Source organism: Boleophthalmus pectinirostris, unplaced genomic scaffold (assembly GCF_026225935.1).
Source record: "Boleophthalmus pectinirostris isolate CB_2022bp ecotype Guang Dong unplaced genomic scaffold, ASM2622593v1 HiC_scaffold_15, whole genome shotgun sequence".
NCBI lineage: Eukaryota > Metazoa > Chordata > Actinopteri > Gobiiformes > Gobiidae > Boleophthalmus > Boleophthalmus pectinirostris.
Window position 1 is genome coordinate 16,319,827 of NW_026571070.1, and position 12,758 is coordinate 16,332,584.

At 37.3% G+C, this 12,758-nt stretch overlaps 2 protein-coding genes and 1 non-coding gene across 3 annotated transcripts; 1 reads left to right on the forward strand and 2 right to left on the reverse strand.

The window, feature by feature from the left end:
* Positions 1-4,311: 4,311 nt before the first annotated feature.
* On the reverse strand, positions 4,312-6,381 carry pomp (proteasome maturation protein). Its single transcript, XM_020930794.2, has 6 exons — positions 6,270-6,381; positions 5,870-5,967; positions 5,725-5,785; positions 5,400-5,501; positions 4,593-4,686; positions 4,312-4,502 (listed from the first exon to the last, which is right to left on the reverse strand). The coding sequence occupies exons 1-6, from the start codon at positions 6,270-6,272 to the stop codon at positions 4,435-4,437; spliced, it is 426 nt and encodes a 141-aa protein (XP_020786453.1). The 5' UTR covers positions 6,273-6,381; the 3' UTR covers positions 4,312-4,434.
* A 160-nt stretch (positions 6,382-6,541) lies between these two features.
* Positions 6,542-6,613, forward strand: trnac-gca (transfer RNA cysteine (anticodon GCA)). Its single transcript has one exon. It is a non-coding gene; the product is annotated as a tRNA-Cys (tRNA).
* A 1,105-nt stretch (positions 6,614-7,718) lies between these two features.
* cunh11orf65 (chromosome unknown C11orf65 homolog) lies at positions 7,719-10,550 on the reverse strand. Its single transcript, XM_020930768.2, has 8 exons — positions 10,475-10,550; positions 9,699-9,774; positions 9,543-9,635; positions 9,421-9,474; positions 8,767-8,970; positions 8,304-8,434; positions 7,924-8,085; positions 7,719-7,827 (listed from the first exon to the last, which is right to left on the reverse strand). The coding sequence occupies exons 2-8, from the start codon at positions 9,765-9,767 to the stop codon at positions 7,719-7,721; spliced, it is 822 nt and encodes a 273-aa protein (XP_020786427.2). The 5' UTR covers positions 9,768-9,774; positions 10,475-10,550.
* Positions 10,551-12,758: the final 2,208 nt, after the last annotated feature.

A 12,758-nucleotide genomic window follows, 5' to 3' on the forward strand; every position in this document is an offset into this window, starting at 1 on the left:
AAGAGCTGAATCAACCCGAGTTGCGATAGAAGACTGCAAATGCTATCCTCCTTAATATTTCCTTCGTCAAATACAAACTTCGCATTCTTTATTGCACCTTTAATTTGCAAGTTCATCTCACAGAAACAACAATAATCGTTGACAGACATGTTCACTGCTTTGTTTGTGGTTGTGCCGGCAATTACTTGGACACCACTGAGCATTCCAGCGCATTACATACGATTGGTTAAATTTAAAAAAAGTATCCGCCTACCGTTGAGTGAACGAATCCTAATGCTGCGAGGTCAGACAGTTTCCACAAAGTGAAACCGGCTGATGAATCAGGAGAGTATTCCATAGGACAGCACTGACTTTATCTATCTCCATGAAGACAAGCAGTTGATGCTACAAGGTCAGGTTACAGGTCAGGTCTGTGCCGAGACGACCCCGCTCACTGTGAGAATGTAGGTTTTTTGACTGTATGCATTTAATGCTATACTATGGAACATTCCAGGCAAAGCAATAACAACTCCTTTTTTGCTTTATATTGCATATATTTCACGCTGACTCACTCACTGACATCCACAGATGGGAGGAGACTTCAATACATATTATATGAGTCAGGGCAAAGGCAAAACAACTTATGTCCAGGGGCGGCCCCAAGAGGGGATTGAGAGGGAACTATCCTCCCCTAGAATGACCAACGCACCTCCATAACTCATCCAGAGTTTTTTTCATAGCACATCCAACCACATGTAACCACAGAATGAGACTAAAATTTTTAAAATCCATGTGTTTTTATAAATAATTACAGGCTCCTAAATACATTTAAAACAGCGGTAGGGGGGTTGGGTTATGCTCCATTGTTAAAAGACTTTAAATTAACATGTTACATGAGCAACCAGATCAAAAACCTTAGCGCCAACTTAGCTCTTCCAACCAAAATATCTGTTTATATATAGGCCTACTATAGAAATTGTCCTTTTTTCCCATTCAAACATACTTACTAAGATGGATAAACAAACATGCTCAGAGTTAGGAAATCATTTCTGCATCTCACTGCTTCCCGAAGATGTGAGTCAGGGCTCTTCTTTGACAATACTGAAATCCAGGCTCAAAAGGGCTCTTTTTAACTGTGCAAATGACTGAAATGTTTTTATTCTGCACTCTTTTAAAGTTCATTTTATTATGATTATTTCTGTTTTTATGTGTTTGTATTGTGATATTTATATCTTTCTTATTCTGTAAACCACTTTGAATCACTTTGCATTCAAATTATGCTATACAAATAAAATTGCCTTGCCATTTATGGACAAAATAGTGTGCCATACATTCACTTGCTAAAATTAGTAACGTATCAATTATCTTACAGCATTATGTAACTACCACTACTACTACTACTCTATATTTGGTGTTATAACAGCGTAATCTATACCCTACTCACAAGTTAAAGTGTTGCCAATATAAAACCATGAGTGGCAGTGTCTGATACCTGCTGTCTCTTCTGTTCACTTCCTGCGGCGGCCATTGTGATTTGTGGAGCAGTTAGCACACATCCTGCTGGAGAGAGGAGGGTTTGTACGAAGAGGTGTCCTGCCTGATCTGAGACATGGTTTCTGTCTGCTCTCTCTCTCTCTTTCTGTGTGTGTGTGAGGGGAGAGGATTGCAGAGGAACAAGGAACATTAACCTGTGTGCTACATTTCGACTAGAGTTCACATGGTTTAGACAAAACTCAAAATATACAACCTAGTCCAGTCATTCCAAAATCTGCAGAGCCCCACATTTATCCAAAGACCCCCCTAATAATAACACATACTCAGTTCAAAACAATATGTACTGTTTGTCTCTCAAGTTTGCATGTTAACAGTTCATATCATCATGTCTATGGGCTTAATACTGATATAAAGTAGTAAATGAAGCAAATGTAAAGTAAAGTGAATGTAAAGAATTCAAACTCACTTTTTCTTTTATGTTTGTTGTGTGGACAACCTTTGCAATGCCTCTGAAGACCCTCACAAGTCCCCAGCCCCAAGAACAAGTACACAATCCCAGTAAAAATTAGTAAACTGGTAATAATATATCACATAACTTAACAACGTTAGTATATTAGGCCTACCTTGAAAAATCTGATAGCTTTTATGTCAGAAACTTCTTTTTTTTTTTCTTACAGAGAAACAGATCTGGCAAAAGTTGCTCTTACATGAGTCACTTGACTTTTTCACTTACTAAAAACCTATTTGTTCTGCTAACTTGGAAATGATAATATATATATATTTAAAAAAGAGCTCATGATGTCGCTGAAGTGTGTAGGATGTCAAGCGTTAACTACTTATAGTGTGAGAATATGAAAGATCTATTCTACAGGCCCACTTAAGCCCAACATAAAGGCTACCAAACTTATGGAGGATGTAGGCCCAAACATTTTAATGTTACAATTCTTATGTAGCCTGTGTCAGAACCTTATCCTGCTCCTCTTGCACTGTTGCAAGTAGAAGACAGCATCATGAGTCTTAGATTGCCTCAGACTATAACATCATACTCAGTCATCTATGAAAAGTCAGGCTCATGGAGGAGGTCCCTGAGGCAATAAAGCTAAATGTTTATAACTGCGCTCTCAACAACAAACAGTTTAATGGGCCTATGTAGTGCGAAGTAGGTTAACATCTGGCTTGGGAAAACTCCGGGAAAATTAGCTGTGTTGCATGTTAATTCTACCCACTAATCCATTTCCTCTCCTTTGATTAATGGCCACCATTCGGTTTCGAGGAAATAATAAACAAAGTGAATAATTAGAATTAAACCCAACCCCAAGAGACCATTTTCTGAAGGTAAACAGTGCCATCTAGCGGAGAAAGCAACAAACCACGGACAAGTACAAATTGTCTCTACCAAGTACGGCATCGAAGAAATAAAGATTCACCAGCTAAACGTTTCAACTTTGAGTATTCATCTACCGATGTATTTATTTATTTATGTATTTATTTTAAATCAGCCCTACAGATTTAAAAATATAAAGACATAAGAAGCCTATCTGCAGAAAATAAAGCTATTTCCTGTTTGGATTAACTCGCATTTACATTTAGAACCTAATTAACTCGACTTCACCAACTATTAAATTTAGAATGTAATGCATGGTCTTGAACTGGTAGCACAAATGTTGTTTTTCCGATGTAAATAAATGAAAGTGACTGAAAAAAAAGTGTCGCTTAAGGAGATTTACCCAGAATGCTTTGCGAGTCAAAGCGAAAACAAAAATACCGCTTTTTTGTGGTGTAAATTTACGCACGTGGATTTCATTGATAATTTCTTAGTGCACATTATTTAAAGAAAAAAAAATACTAAGTTTAATCAACTTATAAGACATACACCACCCTGAGCGAGATACATATTCTTTCGTACATGGTATAAAATATGGCCGCTGTGCGATTCACTGACGGCTGGTCCGATGGTGGTGCGGATTCAATTGATTGCTACAGTGAGTTACAGAACCTCTACGTTTCTTCTCTCCCCCCCACACCACCGACCTTGACTAGCCTTTTGCTTTTTGTAGTCATGTTGAGTTCACGTACATTATTCTAGAATTGGAATCCCCCTGTAGTTTTAATATTGAGCTGCAGGACAAGACAGTGTTCTAAGGTAGTATTTGTTTATGGTGAATATTTCTGTAATTACTAACAATATCCAAAAAAAACAGCCTGTCTTCTCTGCCAGTATCATCAAGCAAATTACTCAATTCTAAGATGTCATTATTATTAAATTAAATTAGTTTAAAGCTGCACTAGGAGAGAGAGGTCCCCCTCTCGACATAAAAATATCATTGGTTGTCAGATCCACTGACCCACAGGTTGGCAGTGCGATTCTAGCTCCCACAGATGAATGCTGCCGTTGTGTCCTTGGACACTTGACCAACTTCACCCCTAGTGTCTGTGTGTGTGAATGGGTCCTTGTTATAAAGGGCTGCCTTGAAGGTGGAAAAGAACTGTATAAAAATGTGACTATCTACCACTATGTAATTTTTTTAGTTGAGTGTCCATCGCCTGCTTGTTTCTATGGATATGTCATTGCTCTGCCTGGAATATTCCACAGAATGACATTGAACAGTTCTACCTTACATTTATTCAATTACACGTGATTTTATAGCTCAAAAATACCTAGAAAAACACACATTTTGACATTCTAGACAAAGCTATGACATCTCCAAGGAGAAAAGCTAGTATAACAACAAACAGCTCTGTGAAACATTCAAGGCAGAGGAACGACATATCCATAGAAACAAGTAAGTGACAAACCCTGAACAAAATTAAAAGCATTATTCAAAAGTAGACCAGTGCTCAAGTCAAGTGTTTATTAAGAAATACCACCCACACATGTAGCTCTCAAACTGCCTAATACAACGCACTTTTACTTTCTTCACTGGACCCTTGAAATATTGTGCAACAAAAAGCCACGAAAATTTACAGCAATCCCAGTTTGTATTCAACCATAAGATGTGGCTCTCCCATGATTTCACTCTGAGCTGGATCTGCAAAGACACAAACAAATTTAGAATACATAAACCTAATATTTAGATAATTCATTATATAAATATGCATAATGGCTGTGCTGGATTTACCATTGAGGACATCTTCAAAGCCGATCATGTCGTCACTTCCACGCAGCGTGTCAAGAGCCAGGTTTGAACTGGGTAAGAACGGCAGGCGCTGAATCTGCAGATAATTTAGTTCAATCAGTTAGATAAATATATCATCTGAAATTAGTCTATTACTTGCTTAACTATGGTATTTTACAGGCTATTAGGTGCTCTGGATTATAAGAAGCACTGTCATTAAATGGTCTATTTTCAAACTTTTTCACAAATAAACTGCACTGGACTTTAAACGAAACACAACAGTTCGATGGGTCAGTTGGACTTTGTTTGGTGCGTTCACAGTGACTCTGGGCTTTGTTCAGTTGTGGCGTGTAGGGAGGGTGCTGTCTGGGACCGCTGGATTGTTGGTGTGTTCGCAGTGACTCAGTTGTTCAGTTGTGGCTCAGAGTGGCACATTGGACTCGCTTTTTCGGTTCGTTCCTTTGTTCCGTTCCTCATCTGCGTGGAATGATGAGTGTGTCTGAGGGTGTGTTTCACTGCACCATCGTCGTCTGCTCTGTGTGTGTTTGCGTGTGCTGTGGATGGTGCGGCTTTGTAGTTTACTGAAGTCGTGCTGGAACACCTGAGTGGATTCGTGTATGAGGCGCTCTGGATTGTGGGGCGCGCGGTAGTTTTCTGATGGGGTTAGAGGCTTAAGACTGCGTCTAATAGCCCAGAAAATACGGTACATGGAACTGTTCCACGATACTAGATACTGCAGACTGGCCATGTGTTTTCTTTCATTTAATTTGATAAATAATACATTAGCAGTGAGAAACCTGAGGCACACACCTGTCTAGCTGCCCTGTACTCCATCTGTAGTTTGAGTGGTGCGTGAAGACCCTGGATGTTCCTGAGTGTGGATAAGTTCATCTTGTCCTTGTTTAGCTGGTACTGAAAACAAGAGAAAAAAAATTAAAATAAAATAACACTGTAGAATAAGTGTAAAGAAACAGTACACACTAACAATTGCAGATTAAGGCCGTCCATATTATGTTACCTGAAGTACATTAAACATTAATCAACAGAAAGGAAGTAAATGGTAGCACTAAACAATAGAATCAATAATTTACTTTTAATTTAATGTTCATTGTTTTGATTATTTTTGTGAACTTACATTCTTTTCTGACAGCTCTAGTGGATGGCTGGGAAGGAGCTCATTCTTGACACTGGTGAAGCTATGCAACAGAGCAAATACATTTCATTTTAATACACTGTTACGTTTGTATATTATAAAACTCTCCAAATAAAACCAAAATTACCCGCTCCTAAGAGAATCTTGCAGACCGTAGGCTCCCTGCGGACAGAAACCTGCCACCGGGACACTGTCTTTCATTTGAGATCGAAGCCCTCGCGTATCCTATGATCAATACAGTTAGTTGCAGTGAAAAGTATAAATACAAATGCAGATTACAGGCTTTAGTTAATAAACAATTCACAGGGAAAACAAAGAATATGGGCAATAAATAAAAGTCTAGAGATGAGTTAGCATCGGCTAGCTTCAGTGACTAATCAAATCGACATCCGTAGGTTAACAGAAAAACTAAGGTCGGCTTTTTGTCCAATAGAAGGAAATATTTCATCAAATTGTATCAAAGCATATAAATAATAAATCATTCTGACAATCACTGGGATAAAAAGATCGGTAAAGCTCATATTTACCATCGTGATTCCGCTTGTTCTACTTTCTTTTCGACGAGCAACAACTTCCGGTGCAGTTCTACGTAATTTACTTCACTTCCGGCGCAAGTCAGATCCGTTTTTCGCTTTTCTGTTTATGTCGACGGCTTTCAAATATATACTCTATAAACGCGTTAAATCGGTCATATTACACAAAAGACAAATCTACCTATAGATATTTACCAATAAATAGCAAATAAATTGGTATCTTGCTACAATTTCTTATACAGAAGTGACTCGATATATTGTCGTATGGGGGTATAGCTCAGTGGTAGAGCATTTGACTGCAGATCAAGAGGTCCCCGGTTCAAATCCGGGTGCCCCCTCTTTTCTATCCTTCTCTGTTTACTAAGCTATTGTTTAGAATCTAAACAATAGCATTGCTTAGAATCAAAACCTTTGCATTATGTTCAAAACAAAAAGCAAATTTGACACTGACTTAATTTACTGAATATTCCGGTATTCTTTAGGAATGTAGATGTGACGATTAGCATATCTTGTTAGATATTTGGAATTATTACTTAATTACTGAAGTTGGGTATCATTAACAAGTTGCCCGTACGATACATATCTCGACTCATAGGTCACAATATGATATGTATCTCGATACAGTGAGCTTTCAATTCGATATGATTCAATATAATACATTTCAAATCGATTCCATGAAAATAAAGGCTAAATCATGGCTGTGATACTAAAAGTCTTTGTTAAACCAATTATTGTGCAAAGTTCATATGAAACACACCAATTTTAATCATCATAACAGTGAAAATGTTGTATAAATGAGTTTCTTTCCTCTAACCAAGCAACAAAACTGTAACACTGTTACAAAATTATTTAGTAAAATATACCAAAAAATACTCTTGGCAATATATCGATACAGCAGCCCACGATATCAATACTGTATCATCACACCAAATTATACAATATATATCGATATTTCATTATTTTTGCACGCCCCTATTAATTACTGCCTGTTACAGCTCTGGTGCTTGGATTTTATGTGTGGGATAAATAAATTCAGGAGAACTTTTCATCTTCCATAATCAAGTTATTTGGGATAATATAAAATCACAAATCTGTATTAAATCTGTATTAACATGCTGATAAAAAGGCAGCTAATATTTGGTTATGAAACATGCAATAACGAAATCAGTTACTAAATCCCTCTGGTTTAATTATCCAGTAACTATTTCGCCATTTAGTCATTTCAAAAGAAGACATTTCTTATGGGTCATTAAACAAAAGGATGAGTGATTATTTCAAGTGAATAATTACACGTGGAGTCATTGCAGGAGTAGAACTGTTTTATTGATGACACAAAAGGAGTTGGAAAATCCATCTGATGACCTAATTATGTTCTGTGGCCCACCCAACATAATGAAAGGGACCTGGGAAATAATAAAATAAAGACATATTAAACAGCTTGATTTACCAAACTACGCCAGCAGATGGGGCTATACACAAATCTATAAATGCCATACCTATACTCATTTCTGAAGACTGGCTACAGGCTAGATGTCTCCACTGAGTCATGTATCTGCACAAATACATACAGTTAATATACAATAGAAAACATATACTTACAACAAATTATTAGGATATAAAAAGATAAAAGAATAAAGTATATTTTTACTCTTCAAAGTTGAGTGTATTCGACCATGACAGCAGTTCATCCAGCTCCCAGTCCATTATGTCCTCAGAGTTTTTCTCCAAATGGCTCACCACTTCCTGGGCTGAATTATCCACCAGAGACGCTACTCGGCCCAGTCGATTTTCCAAACGACCTCGGCTATACCTGCAGGGAATAACAGCATCAAAGAGAGATTCTGACACAAGATGACCTTTTTTAATTCACAATACACGAAATCGCTCTATATTTCATGAGTTTCTAGAGCGAGTATGAAAGAGTCAAAAACTTAGCTAATGTGTGTGTAGCAAATTTCATTCAGACCATCTGCTGTGTGACAGTGAGACCGGGAATGCAAATGATTTGAAATGATTCGTGTGACTCACATTTGTTTGAGCCATTCGATTTTCTTCTTCTTCCTCCACCTGTGTACATCCTGTCGCCTCTGCAGTTTTGTGTAGCAAAAGTCAACTTTTCTATTATCGTCACACTCTGCTGAGTCACTTTTAGGAACCAACTATCAAAGGGAAAAAGAGCTGCTAAGAATATAACTTGCAAAAATATGAAATGTACTGAATCATATATAGCATTACCAGTGGCAATAGAAAACAGAGGATTTTGTGCAAGTTTGGGTCTCATCTAAAGAGCTACTGTTGGTTGGAAGTTATTATGCTGTATAGTATACTTATAATATAGATTGGTCAAAAGTCACTGGGAGTTTTGAACAGTTCTAACTTTTCATCATTCTGAAACCACGGATAGGCAAGTTGTCACATTTTACGCTTGATTTGAGTAACTTAAACTGTTAAAAATTACAACATAAAATAAAATATGTTAAAATATGTCTACCACGCTTGAAAATAGTCTCCAGTTGTTGTTCTCCGTGCGTTGGTACCACCCCTTATGGGCAGCCTTCACAGTGGTTTGGGAGGCTTGCTGGATCTCACTCTGTCTGTTGCTGGGTTTTGCGTAGATCTTTGGACTGCTAGCACACAGGTCTGTTATTGGTCGATAGGTGAAGATTTTATAGTAGATGCTGGGAGGAAAAGTGGTCTAAAATGGAGAGATTCAGAAACAATATAAAAAGGAATCATATTAAAATGGACCTAAGTATTGGATGACCAGATTTTCAAAATCAAAAACTGGGACATCCCCGATTTGTGGTGTTTCGTAATAATAAAACTGTGAATCAAGTTTGTAATTAAGGAAAATTGTTCTGCACTCGGCCCATTCATGACTAACATGTGAGTCAGTATAATCACATTTTCTTTGTGTTTTGGCTTGTTTGTATTTTACTCAAAAAATGACATTTTATGCCTCTCTTTACTGTTGGCATGTATCAAATTGGTCAAAAATAGGGACACCTGGGATATTTATTGTGTAAAACTCGGGCAAATTAATGGTTTTGCATAAATCTGCTGGGACAAGGGACACAGGGCTCAAAACTGGGACTGTCCTACATAAGGACATCTGGTCAACCCCTACCCAAGTCCTGTCTCATACCCCGCCTAGACGAAATCGAAGGAAAACTCCAGCGGCAGCATCCAACAGCTCACACTGACAAAGATATAGAATATTTTTTGTTAATTTTATGCACAGTATAAGTACAGTATTTCTGACATTACCTCTCGTGGGTTGACTGTCTTGAGAATCATCTGAGGATCTCCTTGGTTACAAAGTCTGATCAGCTCTTTGTAAAAATCAAAGATAGCTCTGAACTGAAAATAGTAAAAGAACGTTGTAGATAAAGTTATAACCTTAAACCATAACAGAAAACCTACCAGGTAACTCCTCCAGGCCTTCTGAATTACTAAAGCAGCCTTTTGATGCTGCTCCCCAAGAGTTGCCATTCTGTTCCTGAAGTAAAAAATTGAAGATTAGGGAGCTAACTATAAAATTAACAAAAGAACTGTATGAGAAATCAAGGTGACCAGACGTCCCTACTGACCCAGGACAGTCCCAGTTTTGAGCCCTGTGTCCCTTGTCCCAGCAGATTTATCCAAAACCATTAATTTGTCCAAGTTTTATGTAAGAAATCTCCCAGATGTCCCTTTTTTGGACTAATCTGTTCCCTGCCAACAGTAAATGCGGGCACATATTGTGGTTTGTTTAACTAAAATACAGAAAACAGTGCTTGAAAATGAGCACAAGGCAAAAAAAAAAAAAATGCACCAACAGAAGTCCCTCAGATTATGACAATGGACAATGTTACGCACTCTTTCACAATTTTATTTATACGAATCCATCGCAACCCGGGTGTGTCCCAGTTTTGAAATGTGAAGAATTTAATGTGTGAGCAGAAGAATTTACTATATCACCTATGTCTAAGTAAAAGTATTTCAAACCTAAAAGTAATGTCAAGTAATGTAGCTCATGTTATGCTAACTTCCAATATTTTTCCTAGTCAGGGAAGCTAAAATGAGAGAAAGATTCACAGAAAAATGACATTAAATCACACATAAAGTCTGCTTGATAACAGGACAGAGAAGAAAGTTTTGATTTGCTTTGTTTAATATAAATTACACAGATTATTAATGAGTTATGAGGAAGCTCTTACCTGGAGATTGACACCTCTTCACTGTGTCATACGTAACCTAGCAACAGACAGGTTCATTCACTTCAAAATAAAAGCTTGAAAAAATAAAAATAAAATAAAATAATAATCAACTAATCATTTAAGAGTCATACTGGGGACACATGATACTTAACCTTGTCCCTCAGTTACGATAATTGTTGCTAATTTTAGTGGCTGGTCGTGTTTAGGTTGGCATGGACACATCACACCAGAACACAGACACATCAGAATCAGAGACTTTCTCGGCGATGAAATACTATAATACAGGGGTGGGTAATTTTTATAATTTTTTTTCCATGGGGTGACATGAGAAACAGAAAATACTGTGGAGGGCTAGACCAAAATGCTTAACTCAGTTCTGCATAATATTAAATTAATTGCATTTCTTTATAAAAGCAGTAAATGGCTTTGTTTTGATGAGCTGGTCAGACTGAAGAGTTTATGTTATGACTTAGAAATGAAGAAGTGAGGTTGCCTTACAAAAAATGTCATTTAAAAAACACCTCTAAAATAAAGTCAATGCAGCTTTAGTGCATGTATGAGATAAAATGATAAAATATGTTTATTTTGTAATTCCAAATAAGCTTAAACAGACCGGTCAGAGTCAAAAAAAAAAAAAAAAGGGCTGTATGTGACCCAGGAACTGTACAATGCCTACACAGCAAAAACTGGAGGAACTTGATGTGGTTGAGGTTAATTCAACTTCCTCTAGTGTTAATTGAACTTCTCTTAGTGTTAATTCAACTTCTCTTAGTGTTAATTTGGCTCCTGCATTCACCACTTCAAACTCTTGTGAGATAATTTCATCTTAAATGAACTAAAATAAAGTAAAAATAAAATCAGAAAAAAAATCTTTTCAATACAATGAATTCATTAATATTCTGTTTTAGGTTCTTTTCTCAACCTCCTGACAGTTTGACTGGTCACTAGCGTTTCCTCAAGTCACGTGATAACAGAGAAAGTACAGAGGGCGATGAAAAAACACAATATGAACACAACAGTAAAACCGTACAGAAAACTCAGACAAATACTCGTCCACCCGAAGACAAAATAGAACCGGAGCATAAATGTAACTCATATACGAAATCCCCTGCATGTTGCAATAAAACACACATCGGAGAAACAGGAGCGTTCAGTCCACGAAAAAGGAACATAGAACAGAACGCGAGAAGGAAACAGCGAAGGCGAAACACGAGCAACAAAACACAAAGCAGAACAGGAACAACTCAAATCGTTTTCTGACCAGTTAAAAGAGAGAAACACGTTATGAACTGGGAATCACCGCTGGATTAAAGAAGCAATCGAAATAAACGTGCCCACAGACTGTAAACCGGACGAGGGGCTTTTTTACTCTCACACACCTGGAACTGTCCTGAGAAGTGGGACTGCAGGTGGCGCTGTCGTCCTGCCTCCACCGAGAGGAAGACAGAGACAAACCTGTTTAAATCATCTGACCAGACACGACACAGAAACATCACGTGACTCTGAGGAAGATAAACTGTCAGGGATGAAATACACTCCAGTCTGAGAAAAAGAACTAATAACATAACCTCCATGTTTGTTTTCCCAGTGGGACGTGTCTGAAAAGTGATCTTTTCAAGTCTTTTGAACCATTTCATGTTTCTGCTTCTGATATTTCATATTTTAGTTTGGGATTGGGACACGTCATTTTGTGGTTGTTGGATCCAAACAGCAGAAAACGACTCGAGAAATTTTTGTGAACTTCATAAATGCAAAAGTGATCAGATGTGTGTGACTAAACCTTGTTCAAACTGTTCTCTTCCCAACGGAATTGAAAAACAGTGAAAGGTTTGCCATTCAATATCTTAAATTATTCAATATATCTTAAATTCAATATATACAGTATTTAGATATATATTTGATGCAAATTTAGGTAAAGCAATAATCTTTGGACACAAGCAGAAGTGCAAATATAAAATAATAAATTAGGCTATGGAACAGATGAACAAAATAGGCAAGCCTCATTGTAAATATTGTCCCAAAAATCATGCTTCATATCCAGCAAATGCTCAAAAATCTTGGATGTGTGTTTCTCTATTTACGTATTGTTCTCCCCATAAATCATAGTCTCCTAAAAATCATACATTTGCTGTTGTATAGGCTACTCAACTGAAAACAAGATTTCTTTTTTATCTATTTTATTATTTTAGTAACATGTGGAATGGCATTGTACGAGACCCTGTGCCCTCTCAGTGTCCAATATATTCGTCCTTCTAAATGCGCGTTTTCACTGCAGCCTCAGTTC

What these genes read in the sequence shown, in the direction of transcription:
- pomp (XM_020930794.2), bottom strand. An exon ending in CAAGATTCTCTTAGGAGCGG is followed by an intron (nt 5,786 to 5,869) that starts GTAATTTTGGTT and finishes TCTGTTGCATAG; the next exon opens with CTTCACCAGTGTCAAGAATG. An exon ending in CTTTGAAGATGTCCTCAATG is followed by an intron (nt 4,503 to 4,592) that starts GTAAATCCAGCA and finishes GTGTCTTTGCAG; the next exon opens with ATCCAGCTCAGAGTGAAATC.
- cunh11orf65 (XM_020930768.2), bottom strand. Translation starts at nt 9,767, where the DNA reads ATGGCAACTCTTGGGGAGCAGCATCAAAAGGCTGCTTTAGTAATTCAG. An exon ending in AGGCCTGGAGGAGTTACCTG is followed by an intron (nt 9,636 to 9,698) that starts GTAGGTTTTCTG and finishes TACTATTTTCAG; the next exon opens with TTCAGAGCTATCTTTGATTT. An exon ending in AGACAGTCAACCCACGAGAG is followed by an intron (nt 9,475 to 9,542) that starts GTAATGTCAGAA and finishes TATCTTTGTCAG; the next exon opens with TGTGAGCTGTTGGATGCTGC.